At 44.6% G+C, this 17,928-nt stretch overlaps 1 protein-coding gene across 3 annotated transcripts in view; it reads left to right on the plus strand.

Annotated features, from left to right (window-relative positions):
• RCC1L (RCC1 like) overlaps positions 1 to 17,928 on the plus strand; it is a 23,354-nt gene continuing 5,426 nt past the window's right edge. Inside the window, exons 1-11 of one of the 3 annotated variants that reach the window (XM_064677598.1) lie at positions 1 to 361; positions 1,525 to 1,654; positions 4,131 to 4,259; positions 5,112 to 5,178; positions 6,282 to 6,333; positions 7,944 to 8,028; positions 9,041 to 9,222; positions 11,137 to 11,221; positions 12,244 to 12,417; positions 13,719 to 13,804; positions 15,340 to 16,703. In XM_064677598.1, the coding sequence (XP_064533668.1) occupies positions 68 to 361; positions 1,525 to 1,654; positions 4,131 to 4,259; positions 5,112 to 5,178; positions 6,282 to 6,333; positions 7,944 to 8,028; positions 9,041 to 9,222; positions 11,137 to 11,221; positions 12,244 to 12,417; positions 13,719 to 13,804; positions 15,340 to 15,417 (1,362 nt within the window). In that variant the 5' untranslated portion in view covers positions 1 to 67 and the 3' untranslated portion in view covers positions 15,418 to 16,703. Of the gene's footprint in view, positions 362 to 1,524; positions 1,655 to 4,130; positions 4,260 to 5,111; positions 5,179 to 6,281; positions 6,334 to 7,943; positions 8,029 to 9,040; positions 9,223 to 11,136; positions 11,222 to 12,243; positions 12,418 to 13,718; positions 13,805 to 15,339; positions 16,704 to 17,928 lie in introns of those variants that run through there. The other 2 variants (XM_064677600.1, XM_064677599.1) reach the window with 2 other exon arrangements.

Consider the following 17,928-nt stretch of genomic DNA (forward strand, 5'->3'; position numbering starts at 1 on the left):
CGTGCGCGCAGGGGCGGTGACCCCCCGCGCGGGGGAGCGGCAAGATGGCGGCGGTCTGAGTGCGGCCATGGCGGGGGCGCTGAGGGCGATCAGGACGGCGGGGTCGGCGCGGCCGTTCCACTGCAGGGGCCTGGGCGGGGCAGCGGGGCCGCCGAGCACCCGCCAGCGGCGGGAGGCCGAAGAGGCCGCCCCAGTGTTCCAGTACACGGGGAAGGCGGCCAGGCGCAAGGACCGCGTGTTCGTGTGGGGCTTCAGCTACTCGGGAGCTCTGGGCGTCCCCAGCTTCGTGAAGCCTGATGCGGGCTGGAAGAAGCCGCGGCGTATCCAACCCACGCCGTACCGCCTGGAGACGGAGGAGAAGGTGGGCGCGGCCCGGCGAGGCTGCCGTTTCCCCCCCCCGGAGCCTGGTCAGGGCTCTGCCCAGCGAGAACGGCGCTGCGGGATCGGGTTTAAGGGCTTTGCCGTGATTCACAGTTTTTTGTCGATATAACAGTGTTACTCGGGATGATTATTGGTATAACTGCAGCAGCCTACAGGTTGGAAAGTATATATCTGTAGTTTTGTCAGAGGCATAAGAGAACCAGGGTGGGAAGAACATTTGCCAGAGAAAACGCGCCTCGCCTCCAGTGGCTCCGTGGCTCCTCCCACACGACAAATAGGAAGCTTGTCTTGAAAATATTACTCTTTTACCTACGTGTTTCACTCGTTGTGCTCTGCTGTTCAGTGCAGAGAAGGTCAGAACATTCATAGAATACCTTGAGCTGGAAGGAACCCACATGGATCATCGACTCCAACTCCCGGCCCTGCACAGACACCCCAACAAGCCCACCACGCACCCGAGAGCGTTGTCCAAACACTCCTGGAGCTCTCTTGGTGCCGTGACCATTGCCCTGAGGAGCCTGTTCAGTGCCCGACCACTCTCTGCAGGAAGGACCTTTTCCTGATGTCCAACCTAACCCTGCCCCGACACAGCTGCAGCAGTTCCCTCAGGTCTTGTCACTGCTCACACAGAGGAGAGATCCATGCTGCCCCTCATGAGGAAGCTGCAGACCCCGATGAGGTCTGACCTCATTCTCCTCCAGGCTGAACAAACCAAGTGACCTCAGTTGCTCCTCACATGGCTTTTGTCCTGGGCTTTTTTTTGCAAAAGGAATAAAACGGGAATGTTATTCTTTTAAGATCTTTTTGCTTGGTTGTTTTTTTTTTTTTTGTAATCTGCTGATGCAGGTCAGCAGACAGGTCTTCTTGTTGTGTTTGAATGGGGCCAAAATAATACAAAAATAAAGATGTATGCACGTGAAAACAAAAAGGCAAAAAAATTGGACTCGAATTTGTACCACTGTGCTTATCACAGAAGAATGTTTCTGATAATTTTTGCAAAATCGTATGTGCCTTGAATTCGGGCCGTATATGGATGTAGCTTAATGAGGGATGAATGCTGATGAACAAATAGTGTGGGCTGAAACTTGCTTTTCTAAGCCACAATTGCTGACTGAATAGTGTGGGTTTTGTCTGTCTTTAAAGATATCCTCTGCTGCCTGTGGTTATGGATTCACACTGCTGGCCTCTAATACCACGGACATCACCAAAGTGTGGGGTACGGGGCTCAACAAGGATTCCCAGCTTGGATTCCAGAGGAGCAGAAGAGATCAAAGTAAGGATTGGAGTGTTTTAAAGATTTACAGGGTGGGGAGAGGGGGGGCACAAGAGGGCACTGCAGGATACCTGTAGTACAGGAAACTTAAGTTTGAAGGTGTGAAAAATATCAGGAGGCTTTGATGCAGTGCCGGGCTATGCTTGTTGGTTTTTTTAAAGAGATCTTTTTCTTGAACTTAACCGTGTTTTTCTGTGCTTTGTACTTGGTCAAGATGTGCCTCTGTTCTATATGCTGCACTTACAGAGTTTAGTTACATCCAGGCTGGAATGGAACTATTTATTCTGGAAAATGTGGACGTTGGTTAAGGGGTGGCTTTGAATCTATAGTTCAATAGTAGACAATGTTAGGGGCTAGTTAATTAATCGATTTTGGCAGGGTGGTTTGCTCACTTCTGTTGCCTATGCACTTATAAACTAAATTCCTTTCCCACAGAGCTCTTTTTATACAGTCGTTTGGTTGGTTGGGTTTTTTTTGGTCGTTTTGTTTGTGAAGCTATAGGGCGTTTTTTTAAATTATTTTAATAGCAAGTTGAATTTTGAAGGAAAACCACATTATTCAGTCATTCTGTCTTATTCCAGGCTCTCAAACCATTTAAGATAATGATTTCTGTGCAGAAAATGGACACTTTTCACCAAAGGCAAATAGGAGAAACACAAACTTTCGTCATAAAATGGTTGTCTCTGAAGACATTCCTCCATAAACAGTCGAGGAAAATCATGTTAAAAGCAGTTTTTATAATGTATAAGAGTGTAATGCATCTGATATGGGCAAAATCTGAAAGTTTTTTGGGAAGCAAAGAAAATTGCAGTTACAGTGCAGCATGGTGAGGTTTGCAGTGATGCTGCTTTGTGCTGGCACGCTGGATAGATCCCCAGCAGTGTGTGTGCACAGCAAGTGTGAGCTTAAACAGCAGTGGCAAAATGCAGGGTCTGGAAAAGCCTCTCCTGACTTCTGCTTTTAAGGGTTTCAGCTCTTGCTGTGTCTTCGTTCTGCACGTGTTGATGTCTCAGGTGTGTCTTGTGGTTATCTTGCCTGTCATCTGACCTGGAGATTATTTTTACCAGAGAATCCAGAAATAGGTTAAGTAGTTTTGCAGTTCAAGCCCTGCTAAGTAAGAGGGTTTGGCAGGATCTGTTGAAAGTGGGAATTCAACAGTGGGATTGCTACTGCTCCTTACTTACCTCAGACAAGCTTTCTTTTGGGATGTGCTGCTCATTACTGTTTTACAAACTTACTTTGTTACCCACTGGTTCCAACACTGTCTCTGTAGATGCTTTATTTCCAGGGGAATTTGTGTCTGACTTTTAGATGGTTGTATCTGAACTACTAATATTTCATTCTTATCCTCCTCTTCCTTAGCCACCTCATTGCCTCTATTCTTCAAAATCCCTCAGCCATCAGTGATGATTACCACAGATCCTAATAGCCAGTGTTGCACTGCTGGAAGGAACAGAGAGAGAGGAAAAGATTTTTTTGCTTTGTGACTTCCACGTGTCTTTAGACAGAGACTTGGCTGCCTTTCAGCTTCTGCTCTATTGCATGGCAGGCACCCGCCATTCACAAACATCCTGTTGTCACATCCAGTGCCTGCCTGTCCTCACATCCAGTAGTGTCTTACTGCAAAAGGGCTTGTGTAGATTTTCTAGGGTTTTTTTTAATTATTATTTTTATTGAAGACAGTGAGAACCAGTTAAAGCACTGCTGCATGTGAGCAAAATATTTCTTTGAGTCCTCTGGGATTTGATGTCACTTGTTACAGTGACTTTCTTTGATATCAAAGCTTTTTATCTCCCCTTAACCTTTTCCTTAGTACTGATTTATGTTTTGCTGTTCTTTTTTGCTCCCCCCCATTGACTATAACTGATTACATATTCTTCAAGTTACTAAATCTTTTTCAAGTACAGCATGTCATTTTCTTTCATAAATGTTAGATCTCTTATTCCCTATGGAGCTAGCCTAGCTAGTCTTTCCTGCATTCCTTTTTTCTGAAAGAGCCTTTAATCTACTGTTCTTTAAATATAAAGCCCTAAGATTTTTTTGTTCACCTTTCCTGCTTTTTTTGTTGTTTGTGATTCTTGCTCTTGTATCTTGTTTGCAATATCCCCATTTTCACACAGTACTTAGTTTATGCTTGATGTTAAGCTCTAGTAATCCAGCCTTATTCATCAAAGTGGTTGAACATATGGCTGAAAGCCTCAGTTTCTCAATTCTGCCACCTGAAGCCTTAATTCAGCCTTTAGGTGTGGCAGACCTTTGATTAGGCAGTGATATTGGCTTGAGCCTTCACCATGGCTTTTATCTTCTCTCTTTCTCTGCAATAAATTTCTGTCAGCCTCTATCTTGGCTTTCTAAAATGTATCTGCTTTTGTAACAAAGGAGAAGTGAGTATGTGAATGTACAACGGAATCAGCAAATATATGCTAAATTTACTTTATGGAAGCTACTGACTTAACATTTTTCTGTCTTCATTAAGCTAAGGGCTATGAATATGTCTTGGAACCGTCTCCAATTCCATTACCACTGGAGAAGCCGCAGCAGACTCGAGTCTTGCAGGTGTCCTGTGGGAGAGCCCATTCCCTGGTCCTGACAGATAGTGAAGGAGGTATAATGTCGCTTGTGCTGTGGACAAGGGATGCCTGACTATGCTTTTATTAAGAGCTCAAAAAAAAATTGATTTCTGTCCTTTAGAACTAGACCGACCCCAGGTGGGCTGTCTGCACTGTAAATGGAATACAGGCAGCTGTTGGCCTTTGTGGGATTGCTGCTGCAAGGGAGAAATGTGAGCTCTGCTTGGCTCAAACTGTAAATGTGTTGGGAGCTTTTTCACTCTGAGGTTTGTTTATCTTGCCCCAGGCCTGGCTGAAGTGCAGCCTGTTTGTCAGTTCACTCAGACATTTTTGAATGCAGCTTTGGATGACTATGCCAATACTCCTGTGTTACTTTCCCCTTGGAGCTCTGGAGTGCTGCATTAATACAAGCAATTAATTAATTAATAGCCCTTTATAGAGAAGATCCTGTTTGTGAATTATCTCTCCATGTCTTTGGGAATTCTGTGGTGCAGTGGCTTCATTGCTGCACCAGGCGATTCAGTGCAGCTTCTCAATGGGTGAGCTGGTTGGTTGGTTGATTTACCACTCCAGTGGGAACACTGATCTATTTCTGAGTCTCCTTGACAACGCAGGATGAACCAGGCAATTCCTGACAAACAGCCAATGAATGGGCTCCAGGTACCGCTGCTGTGCCTGCAACAATATTGCTGGGTTTTGTTGATGAAAATGGATTCGGTCACTTAAATTAAAGTGGACTTGCTTTGAAGAAAGCGTATGCCATTTTTCTGTTACAGTGCTCTCCCTTTCAGACTGAGAATGGCATGAAAATATTTTGTGGACCTGAAAAGAGGCTTTCAGGGGACTGGACAGTAATAAAACTAATGCATTTTATCACTGTTTTTCAGTTTTCACAATGGGAAACAATTCTTATGGACAGTGTGGCCGGAAGGTTATTGAAGATGAAATTTACAGGTGAGAATTGAAAGATCCTGAACTTTTTTAATGTTAAAAACATAATTGCATGAAAACAACTCTGCAGAAAGGCCTAAGGTGGGAAAAGTCTGGTAGTATAGGCATGCCATTTAAGATTAAGGAATCTGAGAACAGGCTTTTGTGCTGCAGGCATCATACAAGTGGCCTGGGTTTGAACCTAGACTGGGCACTAATGTTCTGCTGACCACATTCACAAAAGACAAAAGGATGGTCAGCATGGGACAGTTCTCACAGGCCGTAGAGAGGAAACCCAGCCTTCATAAATTGCTTGAAGTAATTGGTGTTAGTAGCTGGGCTTTCTCCCTTTAATGGCTCAGAGCCCATGTGCAATTCCTGAGGGTGTTAGAAATGCCATTTAGTTATGAAAGAGGTGTGCTTTTGTTGAATCTCTGTTGTAACTGCCTCTGAATCTGTAGTGCTTTTCCTTCACAGGGTTTTTTTGTGGGCCACACCAAAGCATATGCTCAAAATGCTCTGTAAGATAGCAGTGAGCAAGTGGATAGTGGGAATGTGTAAGTGGAAGTTTCTGATCCCTGGCAGGACCTAGAAGAAATCTTGCTCATTGCTCTCTCTGTGATCCACAGCACTTGGAGTGTAGAGTTTGAGAAAATAGCTATAATTAGGTAGCTTTTGTTAGCCTTGATACTGCAAGTCAGTCATTGGATTGTTCATAATTCCTGGTATTGTGAAAGAATGACAGAGATGTTAGCACTACACTGCGCTCTGGAATATTTGGTTAATCTATAGTTAAGTGTAGTGTTTATATAGGTGCTGCAGTATTATGTAGTGTCTGTGCTCGTTCTAGACTAGGGACCATCTTTGAGGATTGCTCCTACCCCTAATTCCCATGGAAAGTTATATTTAAAAAGTGACAGTTCTTAATTTCTTAAAGAAGAGAATGTAAAATTATGTTCCTTCTTCATGCAGTTATTTTGCATGTGGAACTACATGTGGACAAATCTCTTCTTGAAATAATAAAGTAGCTTTCAGTAAAGGCAGGTTTACCTTTGCTTTTTTCAGTTGCAGTCCTCTGAAATCTTCTGTGTTGTCTTTTTTCTTCTCGGTGGTTGTTTGGTGTCTAGTGAAAGCTATCTCATTCATCAGCTGAAGGAGTTTGACAGCAGAGTTGTCCAGGTAAGAGGATCATCTGAACTCAGTTCTGAAGATGGATTGAAAGCTGAGCTCAGAGGGTGGCAGTCATTGGCATGAAGCCAAGTTGAAACCGGTAAGGAGTGCTGTATCCCAGGGGTCAGTACTGGGTCCAGTCCTGTTTACTTTTTCACTAGTGGTCTGGATCACTGAGTGTACACTTATACACTTAGCAGGTTAACAGATGGCATAAACTGTGAGGAGTGGCTAATAAACCAGAGGATGGTGCTGCCATCCAGAGGCTGGAGAATTGGGCCTATGTGAACCTTATCAAGTTCAGCAAGGGGAAGGGCCAGGTCCTGCCACTGGGTAGGAGCAGCCCCAGACACCACTGTGTGCTGGGGATAACTGGCTGTGAGGAAAAGGCCCTGGGGGTTCTGGTGGATGGCATGTTGACCATGAGCTGGCAGTGTGCCCTTGCTGCAGAGAAGGCAAATGATACCCTGGGCTGCATTAGGAGGAGCGTTACCTGCAGGTCAAGGGAGGTGGTTCTTCCCTTCTGCTCGGCATTGTTGAAGTACAGTGTCCATTTCTGGGCTTACCAGTACAGGGAGGTCATTCTGACACCTCATCTCTTCCTGTCCTGATTTCTTGTTCCTCTTGTCAATTTTATATTGCTTGGGAGTTGTTTTAGTTTGAATTTTGTCTTTCCCTTTTCAAAAGTGAGCTGTGAGACCATCACTTAGACTAGCCAGCATTTCTCTAGGGCAGGTTCCCTGTAGAGCAAGGGACTGCAGAGCAGCAGAAATGCCACTATGCCTGCCATGGCTGCAGTATTCCCAGGAACAGTTTGTTAGTATATCTGTGCCCTTGTAGACATACTCCGTGGGCAAACATTGCTCCTGTTTCAAGGAAGGGTCATTCAGTTAGGTTTACCTGATGAGACTGTGGCATGGTACAACCTGAAAATGTTTTGAATTAGGCTGGTAAACTTCTGTTTGGACTTTTCATGGTTTTATTTTTTCTAGGGGGTTGAATACTTGGTACCTGTTTGTACTTTGATACCAGTTATGTGCTTGATATTGGTAGTGCCTCTCTTACCTTGTTGATTAAATCCCTTTAATCTTTGGCTAATTTTTAATGTCTGCTTTTGAATAACTTTTTGCTTGGCTTTAATTCATGCCAAGTCTGTGGCAAACATGATCGCTAGTTCAACATAAATGTAGATTTGAGAACAGCTGTGTGCCTAGAGCACTTACATGGCAAGGAATCAATAGCGGTTTGTAGCTGGCATCAAGAGCCATGTCGTTAGCACTCTGGGAAAGGAGAGCTCTTATTTACCCTTTGCTGTTTTATTGTGTTGTACTGCTGAATTGAGCTTTCTTTCCCTGTTGGATTTCAGAACAAATCAACTGCAACATCACTTTCCATCAAAAATATGCTGCTGGTTTTGGTGTTGTATCTTGCTGTTCAGTGTTGTGTCCTGCTGTTCTTGGTCTTCCCCATCTGTAGAGCCATTTGATCAGGAGAGAAAGGTCAAAATCTGAAGTGATGGGCATTGTAGAGGCTCAGTTTATCTGCCAGTAATGCTTCATTACATTGAGTCTGAACACATGACCTTTCCTGACCAGCTCTGACTTTTTGTTTGTGTGCAGGTAGCGTGTGGGCAGGACCACAGTCTGTTTAGAACCAAGAAAGGTTCAGTCTATGCATGTGGATGGGGAGCTGATGGACAGACAGGTAGGAGCTCAGCTCAGCTTGCTTTTCAGGGAATTGATGAATATAGCAAGTTGTCACAATTCACAGCTTATGATATGTATCTGTCATGCATGTGTGGACAGAAAGGGACTGGTATGTTTCCAGCTGTGTGCAGATGTTCTTGGTACTCTTGTATAACCAAACTGAGACAATCCAGTTCATTTTTGGAGGAGCTTTAGGATGCCATGCAAGGCAGTCCAAGCATGCAGTCTGAGGAGAATGTGTGCTGTTGAAAGCTTCTGAGGGGATGTGGAAGTGACATGGGCAGTTTAGCTCTCCAGTTCTGTGCAGGCTTTGCCTTCCTGATTCTTGTTTCAGGATCTGTTTTGCTTCTTGCTCTTTTGAACTGACTAAGCTCTTTGGCAGCCTCTGCTATCTTAGCATGGGATCTTTGGGCAGGCACTTTTTCTGGTGGCTTTTGCTGTCAGAGAACTTCCTCACATTCATTCCTACTGTTTAGTCCTGCTGCTCCCAAAGCTGTGTTCCTCCCATGTTTTTTTGTGCCAATATGCTGTAGCCCATTTTTCTGTCATCTACATTCTGGTCTCTTTTCCAGGCAGCAATTTGTTGTGTAAAGCATTTGCTTCCCAGCCTCTTTTGCCACTTCCCTTGCTGTTGTCTGATTGCAGTGTGCTGTCACTCATGGCTCTCCTTGCAGAAGACAGGATGCAGCCACCTTGTGAAACTTCATCTCTTGTCAGGATATCTGCCTGGCTTTGTTACTGTTCTTCAAACACTTTGGTCCATGCAGACAAGAGAGATGAGACTGTTTTCCAGGTGTGATCGTATAAAGTTGTTGTGTACTCCAGAGAGGTAATTTTGGCTACTGGAAGTGGTGTTTATGGCTGCTTGTCCATTGAAGCTAAGCAGTATGGACAGAAAGATGTCTTTTGGAGGATGCCTGATTTTGTTACATGACAAAATGGTCCTATGCAGCGTTAAAAGTGCATCTGGAAAAAATTCTTCATCATCTCTCAACTTTTTTTTCTTTCAGGTCTTGGACACTACAACATCACCAGTGTTCCTACTAAGCTACGTGGTGACATTGCTGGAGTAAACATTATCCAGGTCTCTTCCTATGGGGACTGTTGTCTGGCTGTTTCAGATGAAGGAGATGTCTTTGGTTGGGGAAATTCAGAATACTTGCAGTTGGCATCTGTCACAGAAACCACACAGGTCAGTTGGCCTGGGAGTGTGTTTTTACATGTTTCAATTCAGCTGCTGTGCACAGAATTAAAGATGATGCACTTATCCCTGCTCTGGGTCCTTCTGGCAGCAGTGTAAATTGATATAAACTAATACTACTAACAGACTGCTTTTACCTATGCTTATAAAACCAACCTATCTGACATGTTTGTATAGTTTTAGGGCACTATGTTTCCCAGCTTTGATAGGCAAAGGCTTCCGTCTCCTTGCCCCAGTTCGTTAGTCTAAGAACTCCATGAGACCCAGCTCAAGCGCTTTTGCGAGTTTCAGGACAGGAATTAGTCTTTTGGCTGGCTAATCTAGAATTTCGAATGGACATCCTTAGTAGGTTTATAACTGAGTCTTAAACAAATTCCAGTGTCTCACAGATAAAAGTTTTTTTGCAGCATACTTACATGGGACAAAAATACAACGCTGACTTCACACTAGGCATTGTAGTACTGAACTCATTAGGCAGATGGTCTCATCTTACAGTTAGTTTAGGAAGTGGAGTGAGGGAATTAATTAATACTCAAGCTACTCTTGGCAGAAGGCTAAGAGCAGACAGTTGCATTAGAATGGCTTTAGCAAAATTTTAGAAACCTTTGTTTCCCATGCCTCTGCTGATGTATCCTTAATGTAGGGCTAAATCCTGAGACCTGTTGTTACGACCCGCCCCAGGAAAAGGGGAGAGGGGGGTAACTCAGGTTCCATCAAAAATTCCTTTGGGGTGGATTACAGCGAAACGACGCTAAATAATCAGTGTATGAAAACATATATGGATAAGATTTATTTTAACAATTTTGAATCAGTAGGTAAGATAACATTTTTGGGTGCTGTAACCTTTCTAGGGAGGAGAAAAATGCATAGGGGAGAGAAAGACAGGGTGAGAGTAAGGGAGAGCAAGAAAAAAAAAGAAGATGAGATAATCACCGCCCACTGGATCCAGCGATGTCTTGATCCGCAGGTGGTGGGGGGAGAAGGAAAAGCAAAAACCCCGCCAAACCCCCAAAGTCACCAGTCAAAATTCATATACTTAGCACCTCCCCCAGGGCGGGGAGCCGTCCCCATAGGTTGGCGTCCCCCTTTTTTGGCGCGGAGTCCACGAGGAGGGCGTGGCAAACTCAGCTCTTCCCGCCTTTTCGGGTCTTGACATCTTCTGCACTGAAGGAGGGGGGGGGATGGGCCCAGTTGCCCACCAGAAAGTCAAAAGCCTGTAGAAGTCTCCCAGAATGCATAAATCATTAACTGTTTCAGTCTCTGACACCTGTAATGCCTGAAAATGGTTATGCTGTGTAGTAGTTTTCCTGACTGGATGCTCGATGGAGGTCAGAGGGGTCTGAAATGGATGAATGGCAAAAACAAGAGTCTTAGCTACAATATAGATGAGGTCCAAATTGTGGAATAGCAGAGCTGTGAAATCAGAGACTGCTCTTTACATGTGTCAAGCTGTCTATGTTTCTGTTGTGTTGAACTGTACCAAATAAGTGCAATTTTCTTCTAGTGATTTTTCTTCAGAATGTTCAAAAATGCCACTGCAAACCAAATTTTAGTGATCTAGTTCATCGTGAAAACTTGCAAACATGTTTACGTATTGACTTCCCTGTTGTGTCTGACTTGGAGAACCAAGGGATAGAAGCAGACATTAGGCATTCCTAGCCTTGTTGTCTTTCATATAAGCTTTTCACTGGGTAACCTTTTCCACCTTGTCCTCACCTTAATGAATTTCATGTAGTTTTTTTTTTTTAATTTTTGGACTTGCACTTACTCTGTTATTCAGGCAATAAAGGTTATGTCAGGAATCCAGTGTATGTAAGCTCTAACCAGAACTAGAGAATAAGTTAAAATGTGTGTCTGGTTTGCAGTTTACCTTGTGTCTGACAACTCCTCTGCAATCTCATACAGGTGAATGTTCCCAGACATTTGCCATTCAAGATTGGGAAGATAAAGGAGGCTGCCTGTGGAGGGACTGGCAATGCTGTGCTAACAGGTGAGTTCACTTCTAGGATCATTCACTTTAGTGCAAGGCCATGCAGTAGGTGAATTGTAACATCGTGGAACAAACATGTTGTTTTCTGGAAATAGGTAAGTACTGTCCATGACGAGGAGAGCTGTGAGACTGAGAAATCTGTGATTTAAGAATGTACTAGAGGAGTTGTTTTCACTAGTACAGAGCATTGCTTCCAGTGTGTGCCGTTTTGAGAGCTTCTGCAGACTAGAACAAGAGTATGGCTGCTGTTGCCTGTCACACGGGCCGTGTGTGGCCTTTGATGAGTATGGATATAGGGAGGAAGTAAGGCCACACTTCAGACTCCATATGAATCTGACATGTTTATAAATCTTGATAAACTAGGACAGAAAGTAGAGAGTTCTGAGAACAGTGGAAGTCTGCAGCAGTTTCTTAGTGACTGTTCCTTGGATTGTCAGTGGCTGGGGAGCACAGCTAGAGGCTTGCTGAGTGAAGGAATGAGGGAGGGGATTGTACTGCTTTTATGAAGGATTATCTTGAGGAAGATGTTCATATTTATGATGGAGTCGTCGTGATGACCAGACATTTGAGCTTCTAGTGTGAAGGGAACAGAGCTAGCTGACGTAGAAACTTACTCTGTCTTACACTGCTGACTTTCTCAAGCACCCAGCTTAAGGCAGAATGCCAGGCAGAGTGATGAGCCTACTGGTGGTTTGGGCACGCCTCAAAGGAGAAAGCCATGATAATAAACCCTCAACCTCTATCCCATCCCCGTAAGCTGAAGTATTTTATCCAGCCCACAGTGTCTTGGCATTATTTCCCTATGAAAGTTTTGCCTGGGAAGCTTGACTGCTTACACATCTTAGGAAAAAACTGAGGCATTTGGATGAGAATGCATTGTTTGCAGATTTGAAATAATCAAAAGGTGTTAGACTGGTCTGTGAGAAAGGAAAATATTGCTTTGGTTTTGATTAACTCTTGGTCGTGGCATGAATTTCACAAGCACAGACTTTCTTACAGAATGTGTTCTTATTATAATACAGAAGAAGGAAATATTTTTGTCTGGGGATATGGAATTCTTGGGAAAGGACCAAACCTAATAGAGACAGCAGTGCCAGAGATGATCCCACCCAGCCTTTTTGGCTGGTCAGACTTCAATTCGGACATCTGTGTTGCTCATATTCGCTGTGGACTCGGCCAGTTTGCAGCACTTACAAGTAAGTTTCTTATCCTCCTGTCGTGGGGAAGTCAGATTGCTGTGTTATTGGCAGAAAAGAAGACAAACCAAAAGAGAAAAAAAAAAGAAAAACACAAAAAAGCACCCATCTTTCTTGAAACTGAAAGCACACTGGAATGCAGCAGGGGGGCAGGCAGCAGGTTTCTGGCATACATACTGTGCTAACTTATGCATTAATTAAGAAAGTGTTATTTGTCTAAAGCAAACAAAAAAACTTCTCTCAAACAGGAAACCTGGAAAGTTTTTCCATTTCTCTGTGCAGAATTTGTGCACTTTAGGAGCAGAACGAATTTATAAATGATAAATGAACAAATTAAAACTGAGTCTCAGTGGAGCTGGATGTCAGGGTTTCTTGGCATTTCTGACCAATTGAGTTAACAGCCTGATGTGGGCAGACCCGGACATTTAATGTGCAAAGGGTATCACACCGTGCTCTGTGCACCCTGTGTGGGTTCCCAGCCTTAGAAGGGTTTGGAATTTGAAAGTCGTTTAACATCAAGCAGCAGAGGGCAGCAGCACAGACGCCCACAGTGAGTGTTTGTGGAGGAGCACTTCAGTGCCGGTGCTGCGTCGTTTGGGGCGTTTGGGGCAAGCGGTGTATGTGACACTGTCAGTCTTGTTGCAGGGTGCTTGTAACTGGGCTCCCCTTAGTGTTCAGGAAGTATTAGAAACCATGTTTTGATTAAATTATACATACTTTATAGATTGTGCTTTGGTTGTCTTTGCAGTGGGGCTGATCCAAACACTTTCAAGATCTACATATTTTCCTGAGGAGCATAAAACTTTTAACTCTGTTAAACACAAGTTTTTGCTTTTCCCCAGCTGTCGTTAGGTCACTTCTGTCAGGCAGCTGAATAAGCAGTCCCCAGGTGATGGCTTGGGACAGATCTCACTGTCTTGCTTACTGGATTTGCTCTGCTTATAGCTGATATGGATCAGTTCCAGTTGTCTGACTTCCAGCACAAATGATTCATTTCTCAAATGATTCCCTGGAATTTCTTCTGCTGTGCTCTTTCTTCAAATAAAATGCTAAAGCAATAGCTGTAAGAGGGGGAAACAAAGACTTGTGCACAGAACTTGTTGCTTGTCCTGCTCATTAGGCATTTTCCCCAAACACAAGTACATTTATTGTACCTTGAAGTAAATTGGTGGCTGTCATACTGCTTGTATAACCCTGTATACTCCCAGAAGCACTGTAGCCACATTTGCCAACATCACAAATAGAATTTGTCCTTTTTAATGTCTCTGTTCTTTTCTATTATTTTTTTTTCTCCTGTATAGACAGAGGAGAACTGTTTGTATGGGGCAAGAATCTAAGAGGGTGCCTGGGAACTGGAAGAATGGAAGACCAGTATTTCCCGTGGAGGGTAAGGATTGTGATATTAATGCCAAGAGTATATTCTTTGGCTAGTTTTTTTGTGTGGTTTTGTTGAGTAATTCTGAAAGAACTGGAAGTCTAAGATGACTGTAGAAGTGCTTTGTTTTCCAGAGGTCCTTGTGTAGCCTCCTTAGGGATGGAGGTATTCAGTAAACCTTTTAGTCTACTATGCCAGTAACGATTTCAGGTCCCGAAACAGCATCTGGTGCTGTGCCACCATATCTGACCAGTTCTCATCTCCTTTCTGTTCACCATCATCTACGTGCTGCCCTTACTGCCTCTTCCTTCCTCTTCTAACCTGCGCTTCACTTCTGTATGTGCTGCAAAGAAAACCACCGGTATTGGTCATCTGTCCCAGAAGAAATTACTTATCTAAATTAGGTGAACATTTTGGTCATGGTGCTCAGACTTTCGTGGCTACAGGTCTGCATAGTGGTGGGCTTCCTTCCCAGCTGTGATGGTGGGTCACTGGACTGACTGTAAGGTTACAGTAGGAGATCCTTATTCAGCTGTTTTCATAGCTGTTGCATAGCACTTCCAGTTCTACTCCCTTCCCTCAGATGGCTCTGAGAGCCAGACTCAGTGAATGTAGAAGAGTCCTTGGCTCTGGAGTTCAGCCTAACTGATGTACCTGGTCTCCATGAAGGCCAAGTAGGAGAGGAGGTAGGCAATCAGAGGGACTACTCTGGAGTTCCTGTTCATGTGTCTGAGCTTGCAGTGGGTGTGTTTCTGTAATATGTTTTCTCCTCCTTGTAAACATGAATAGAATCAGACCAGCTCTGGAACATTTGCCTAAAATCACATTGCTGTGGCTGAGTGGAATTTCTGAATTCTCCAAGTGTGGCACATCCAGGTTTCCCTATGTGTGGATGTTGGGGGTTGTGCTCCTTCAGACAGCCAACTCCTGTCTCACAGTGCTATGGCAATGTGCCGGGATCCTTGTCTGTGACCTCCTCTTGTCCAAGAATTGGCCAGGTGTCCTCTCTCTTAGCTCTAAGGAAAAACTTGCTTTTTTAGCCTCTGCTTTCCTCAAGTTTGAGGTCAGCTTTAAGTGAAGGAGCCTGTAATTTCAGGAGTAAGGAGTTGGTCTCTTAGTCAAAGCACAAACTGCCTTAGGCTGAGTTGAGCCTTTGCCTTGTTCCAGTTCTTGCTGATGAGAGAAGAGGCAAATCCTTGTGGTGCTTGGGCAGATGCTCTTCCTGCTCTCTGTTCAGTCATGCTGCTTCTGCTGCTGAACAGATGGGCTGAGGCTACAGTCTCATAGTCTGCTAGTGAGCCAGCTCTCCTGTCCTTCCAAAGCTTTATGTGCTTCTGTGGAGGAAAAAGAGGAGTATTTCACAGCTCAGTGCACAAGCATGCCTGGTGCTAAATCTTGTTCTTTCTGGGTTTTCAAGTTGGCACTTCCATTGGTACAAGGCCCTGTGAAACCAGCTGGCATGTTGAGCAGAAGAGCTTGAGAAATAGTATATATCAGGTGCAAAGTACTAGCTTGATAAATAACCCATTCTCATGTATCTCATCCAGGTGACTGTACCCGGTGAGGTGGTGGATGTGGCATGTGGAGTTGATCATATGGTAAGCTTGGTCAAGTCTTTTACCTAGCAATGCTGCTGGGCCTCAGCACCGTGCCAGGGCGATGGAGGGACTTGGTGATGAGCTTCTTGGAAAGGAAGACTCATTCTGTGAAGCCAAGTGATTGTGAGCAGAGACAGCCATAGCAGTGCCTGGGTGTGTTGTCATCTCTGCATTGTTGAAACACTCTGCCTTGGCTGCAGGAAGGAAGCACATTCCTTGAGAAGTGTGGAAATGCAGAGTGTTCTGGCTGGTTCATGATGAGCTCCCTGAGAATCTGAGGCCCAGCCCCAACCTGGTGAGCCTCCCCGTGCCTCAAGATGAAGAGCATCTCCCTCAAGGAAGGCTGGCATGGCATGAAATCTACAGCATAGGACATTGATTTATGGACACTCCCTGTCACCAGCTCTGGGGTGTCAGTGTTGAGCAGAGCCAAACTATTTCTCAAGGGGAAGGGGTTTTTTTTATAGCTGTTTTTTATGTGGAAGAGAGGTTTTGCTGGCTCTTGAAGCCCATCACAGCTGTCCTGAGTGGCCACCCCCAGCTGCACTGTGCCTGGGCTGCTGGCCCATGCGGAAACTGGATGCACAGCTGGATACAGCGTGGTGGCCTAAAGGCAGTGGTGTGTCCATGGGCTGTTGCAGGCTTTCTGTGTCAGCACTAAAGGCTGAAGAGCCGAGGAACACATTCTAAGAGTGAGAACCTGTTTTCAGGGGAAAGTACTGTTAAATAAGACAGCAGGGAAAGATCAGTCCCAGGCTGTCTGTGCTGCTGTGGCTGTGGGAGGACAGATAGATGGTGACAGAAGCCCATCTAGCCTATCATGGGAGGGAGGCTGGAAACAAAGTCCCTGGTCAGCTACCTGCCGACTTGGTGCTCAGGCATGGATCTCAGCAGTGCTCACTACTCCTCGGGTACTTTTGTCTCCTTGTGCTGATCATACAACACGGTCTTTGATTTTTTTGGGGGGAGTCCCTGCACTCTTTCTGTTTTCAGAGGTATGGCAGCTCTCAGTTGCAGTTAGCCGGAGTTTTCAGGATTGCCTAGCAGGGGAAGGAGTCTTAATGGGTGAGAAGCAGAGCCTCATTCCTTGGTACCTTCTTAGCAGTAAGGTGATGGAAATAGGATGCAACAGCTGTATGTACCTGTAGCAGGCACTTACCAGTTTCACATCCAAGAATGGGAAACTGTCCCCTGTGAAACACTCCAAACATCAAGCAGAATTGTCTTTTCTCTCTGTGGGGTACTTCTACTGTGCAAATTATTTTGTCAAAATCCAAGCTGATATGTTTTAAATAAAGTGATTATAAAGTCTTTATCAGTAGTAATAGGAATATTCTTGAGCATGACTTCATACATGAGCCTCTCTGTCTTGCACTCTGCATTTAAACTTCAGCATTTTGGTTCACAGTGATGTGGAACAACTTCTGTCAGCTGAGCGACCTTCACACCTGCAAAACTGATACTGTTGTAGTCAGGCACTGCATCTGTGGCCCCAGGGACACCACATACTCACATTTTGGCTTCCTTAGGTGAAAGTCTGTACAAAAACTCAGGGTTTAAACTTTACCCTTATGAAGTAAGTCTTGAAGGGCTTTTCATAAAATACAGGAAAGGTGAACCAGTGTACACAGAAATAGAGACACATCTCTCAGTTCTTACTGACGTTCCTGTGAAACAGGTGTTGCTGGGTGGGTTGAGGCAGAACAAGCAGAAAGCTCCTGTAAAACTGGTAGACCTTCACTGCTGTGAATTCTCATTTAGTTAGCTTTAATTTATACCTGATTCTACATGTGACTTGGGCAACTTGTGCTGTCCAAGCATGTCTTGTTAGCCTCATGGAAGTAGCTGTGCCCTTTTAATATGAGGAGGCTTATTAAAGCATTGAAAACAAATTCAAAAACTCTTGTAAGAAAGGTGTTACAAACAATTCCCGTCATGATGTTGCTGTTGAGGAGGGCTGGTTAGTGCTGGGCTCTCAGCTGCTCTCATGCACAGCTGTTACCCAATGCATCTTGGGGCTGGACCTTCTGCAGAGCTGGGATGAGTTAGTGCCATGTCATACCTTGTTGTGTAGCAATCTTGCTGTGCAATAAATTGAAAATTCTGCGTGTTAACGAGATGCCAGTGAGGTCTTGAGCCCTAAATAGAAGTGTTGTATGGCTTAATGCAGTGGGGGCATTTGCGCTTTCATTACACTGTCTGTGGGATTCTCAGACCCTGCTTGGTGGGAACCAGGTTAGTGGCACTGGGTCTGCAGTTCAGCAAGACCAGCACTCGCCTTTGTTTTGGTTACAGTGGCAGGGAGGCAATTTGACCTTGGTCAGGTGCGGCCCAAGCTGCTCTGTTACCATCTCCCCTGCATCAACAGGACAGAGGGAGAAGATCTAAAGGAAAGCATGTGGGTTGGGATAAGGACAGGGCATCACTTACACGTTACCATCATAAGCACAACAGATTCATGTTGGAGAAATTATTTTATTGCTGAGGAATAAGAAGAAATCTAAAAGTGCCTTTCCCATACCTTTCTCTTCTTGCCAG

Source organism: Pseudopipra pipra, chromosome 21 (assembly GCF_036250125.1).
Source record: "Pseudopipra pipra isolate bDixPip1 chromosome 21, bDixPip1.hap1, whole genome shotgun sequence".
NCBI lineage: Eukaryota > Metazoa > Chordata > Aves > Passeriformes > Pipridae > Pseudopipra > Pseudopipra pipra.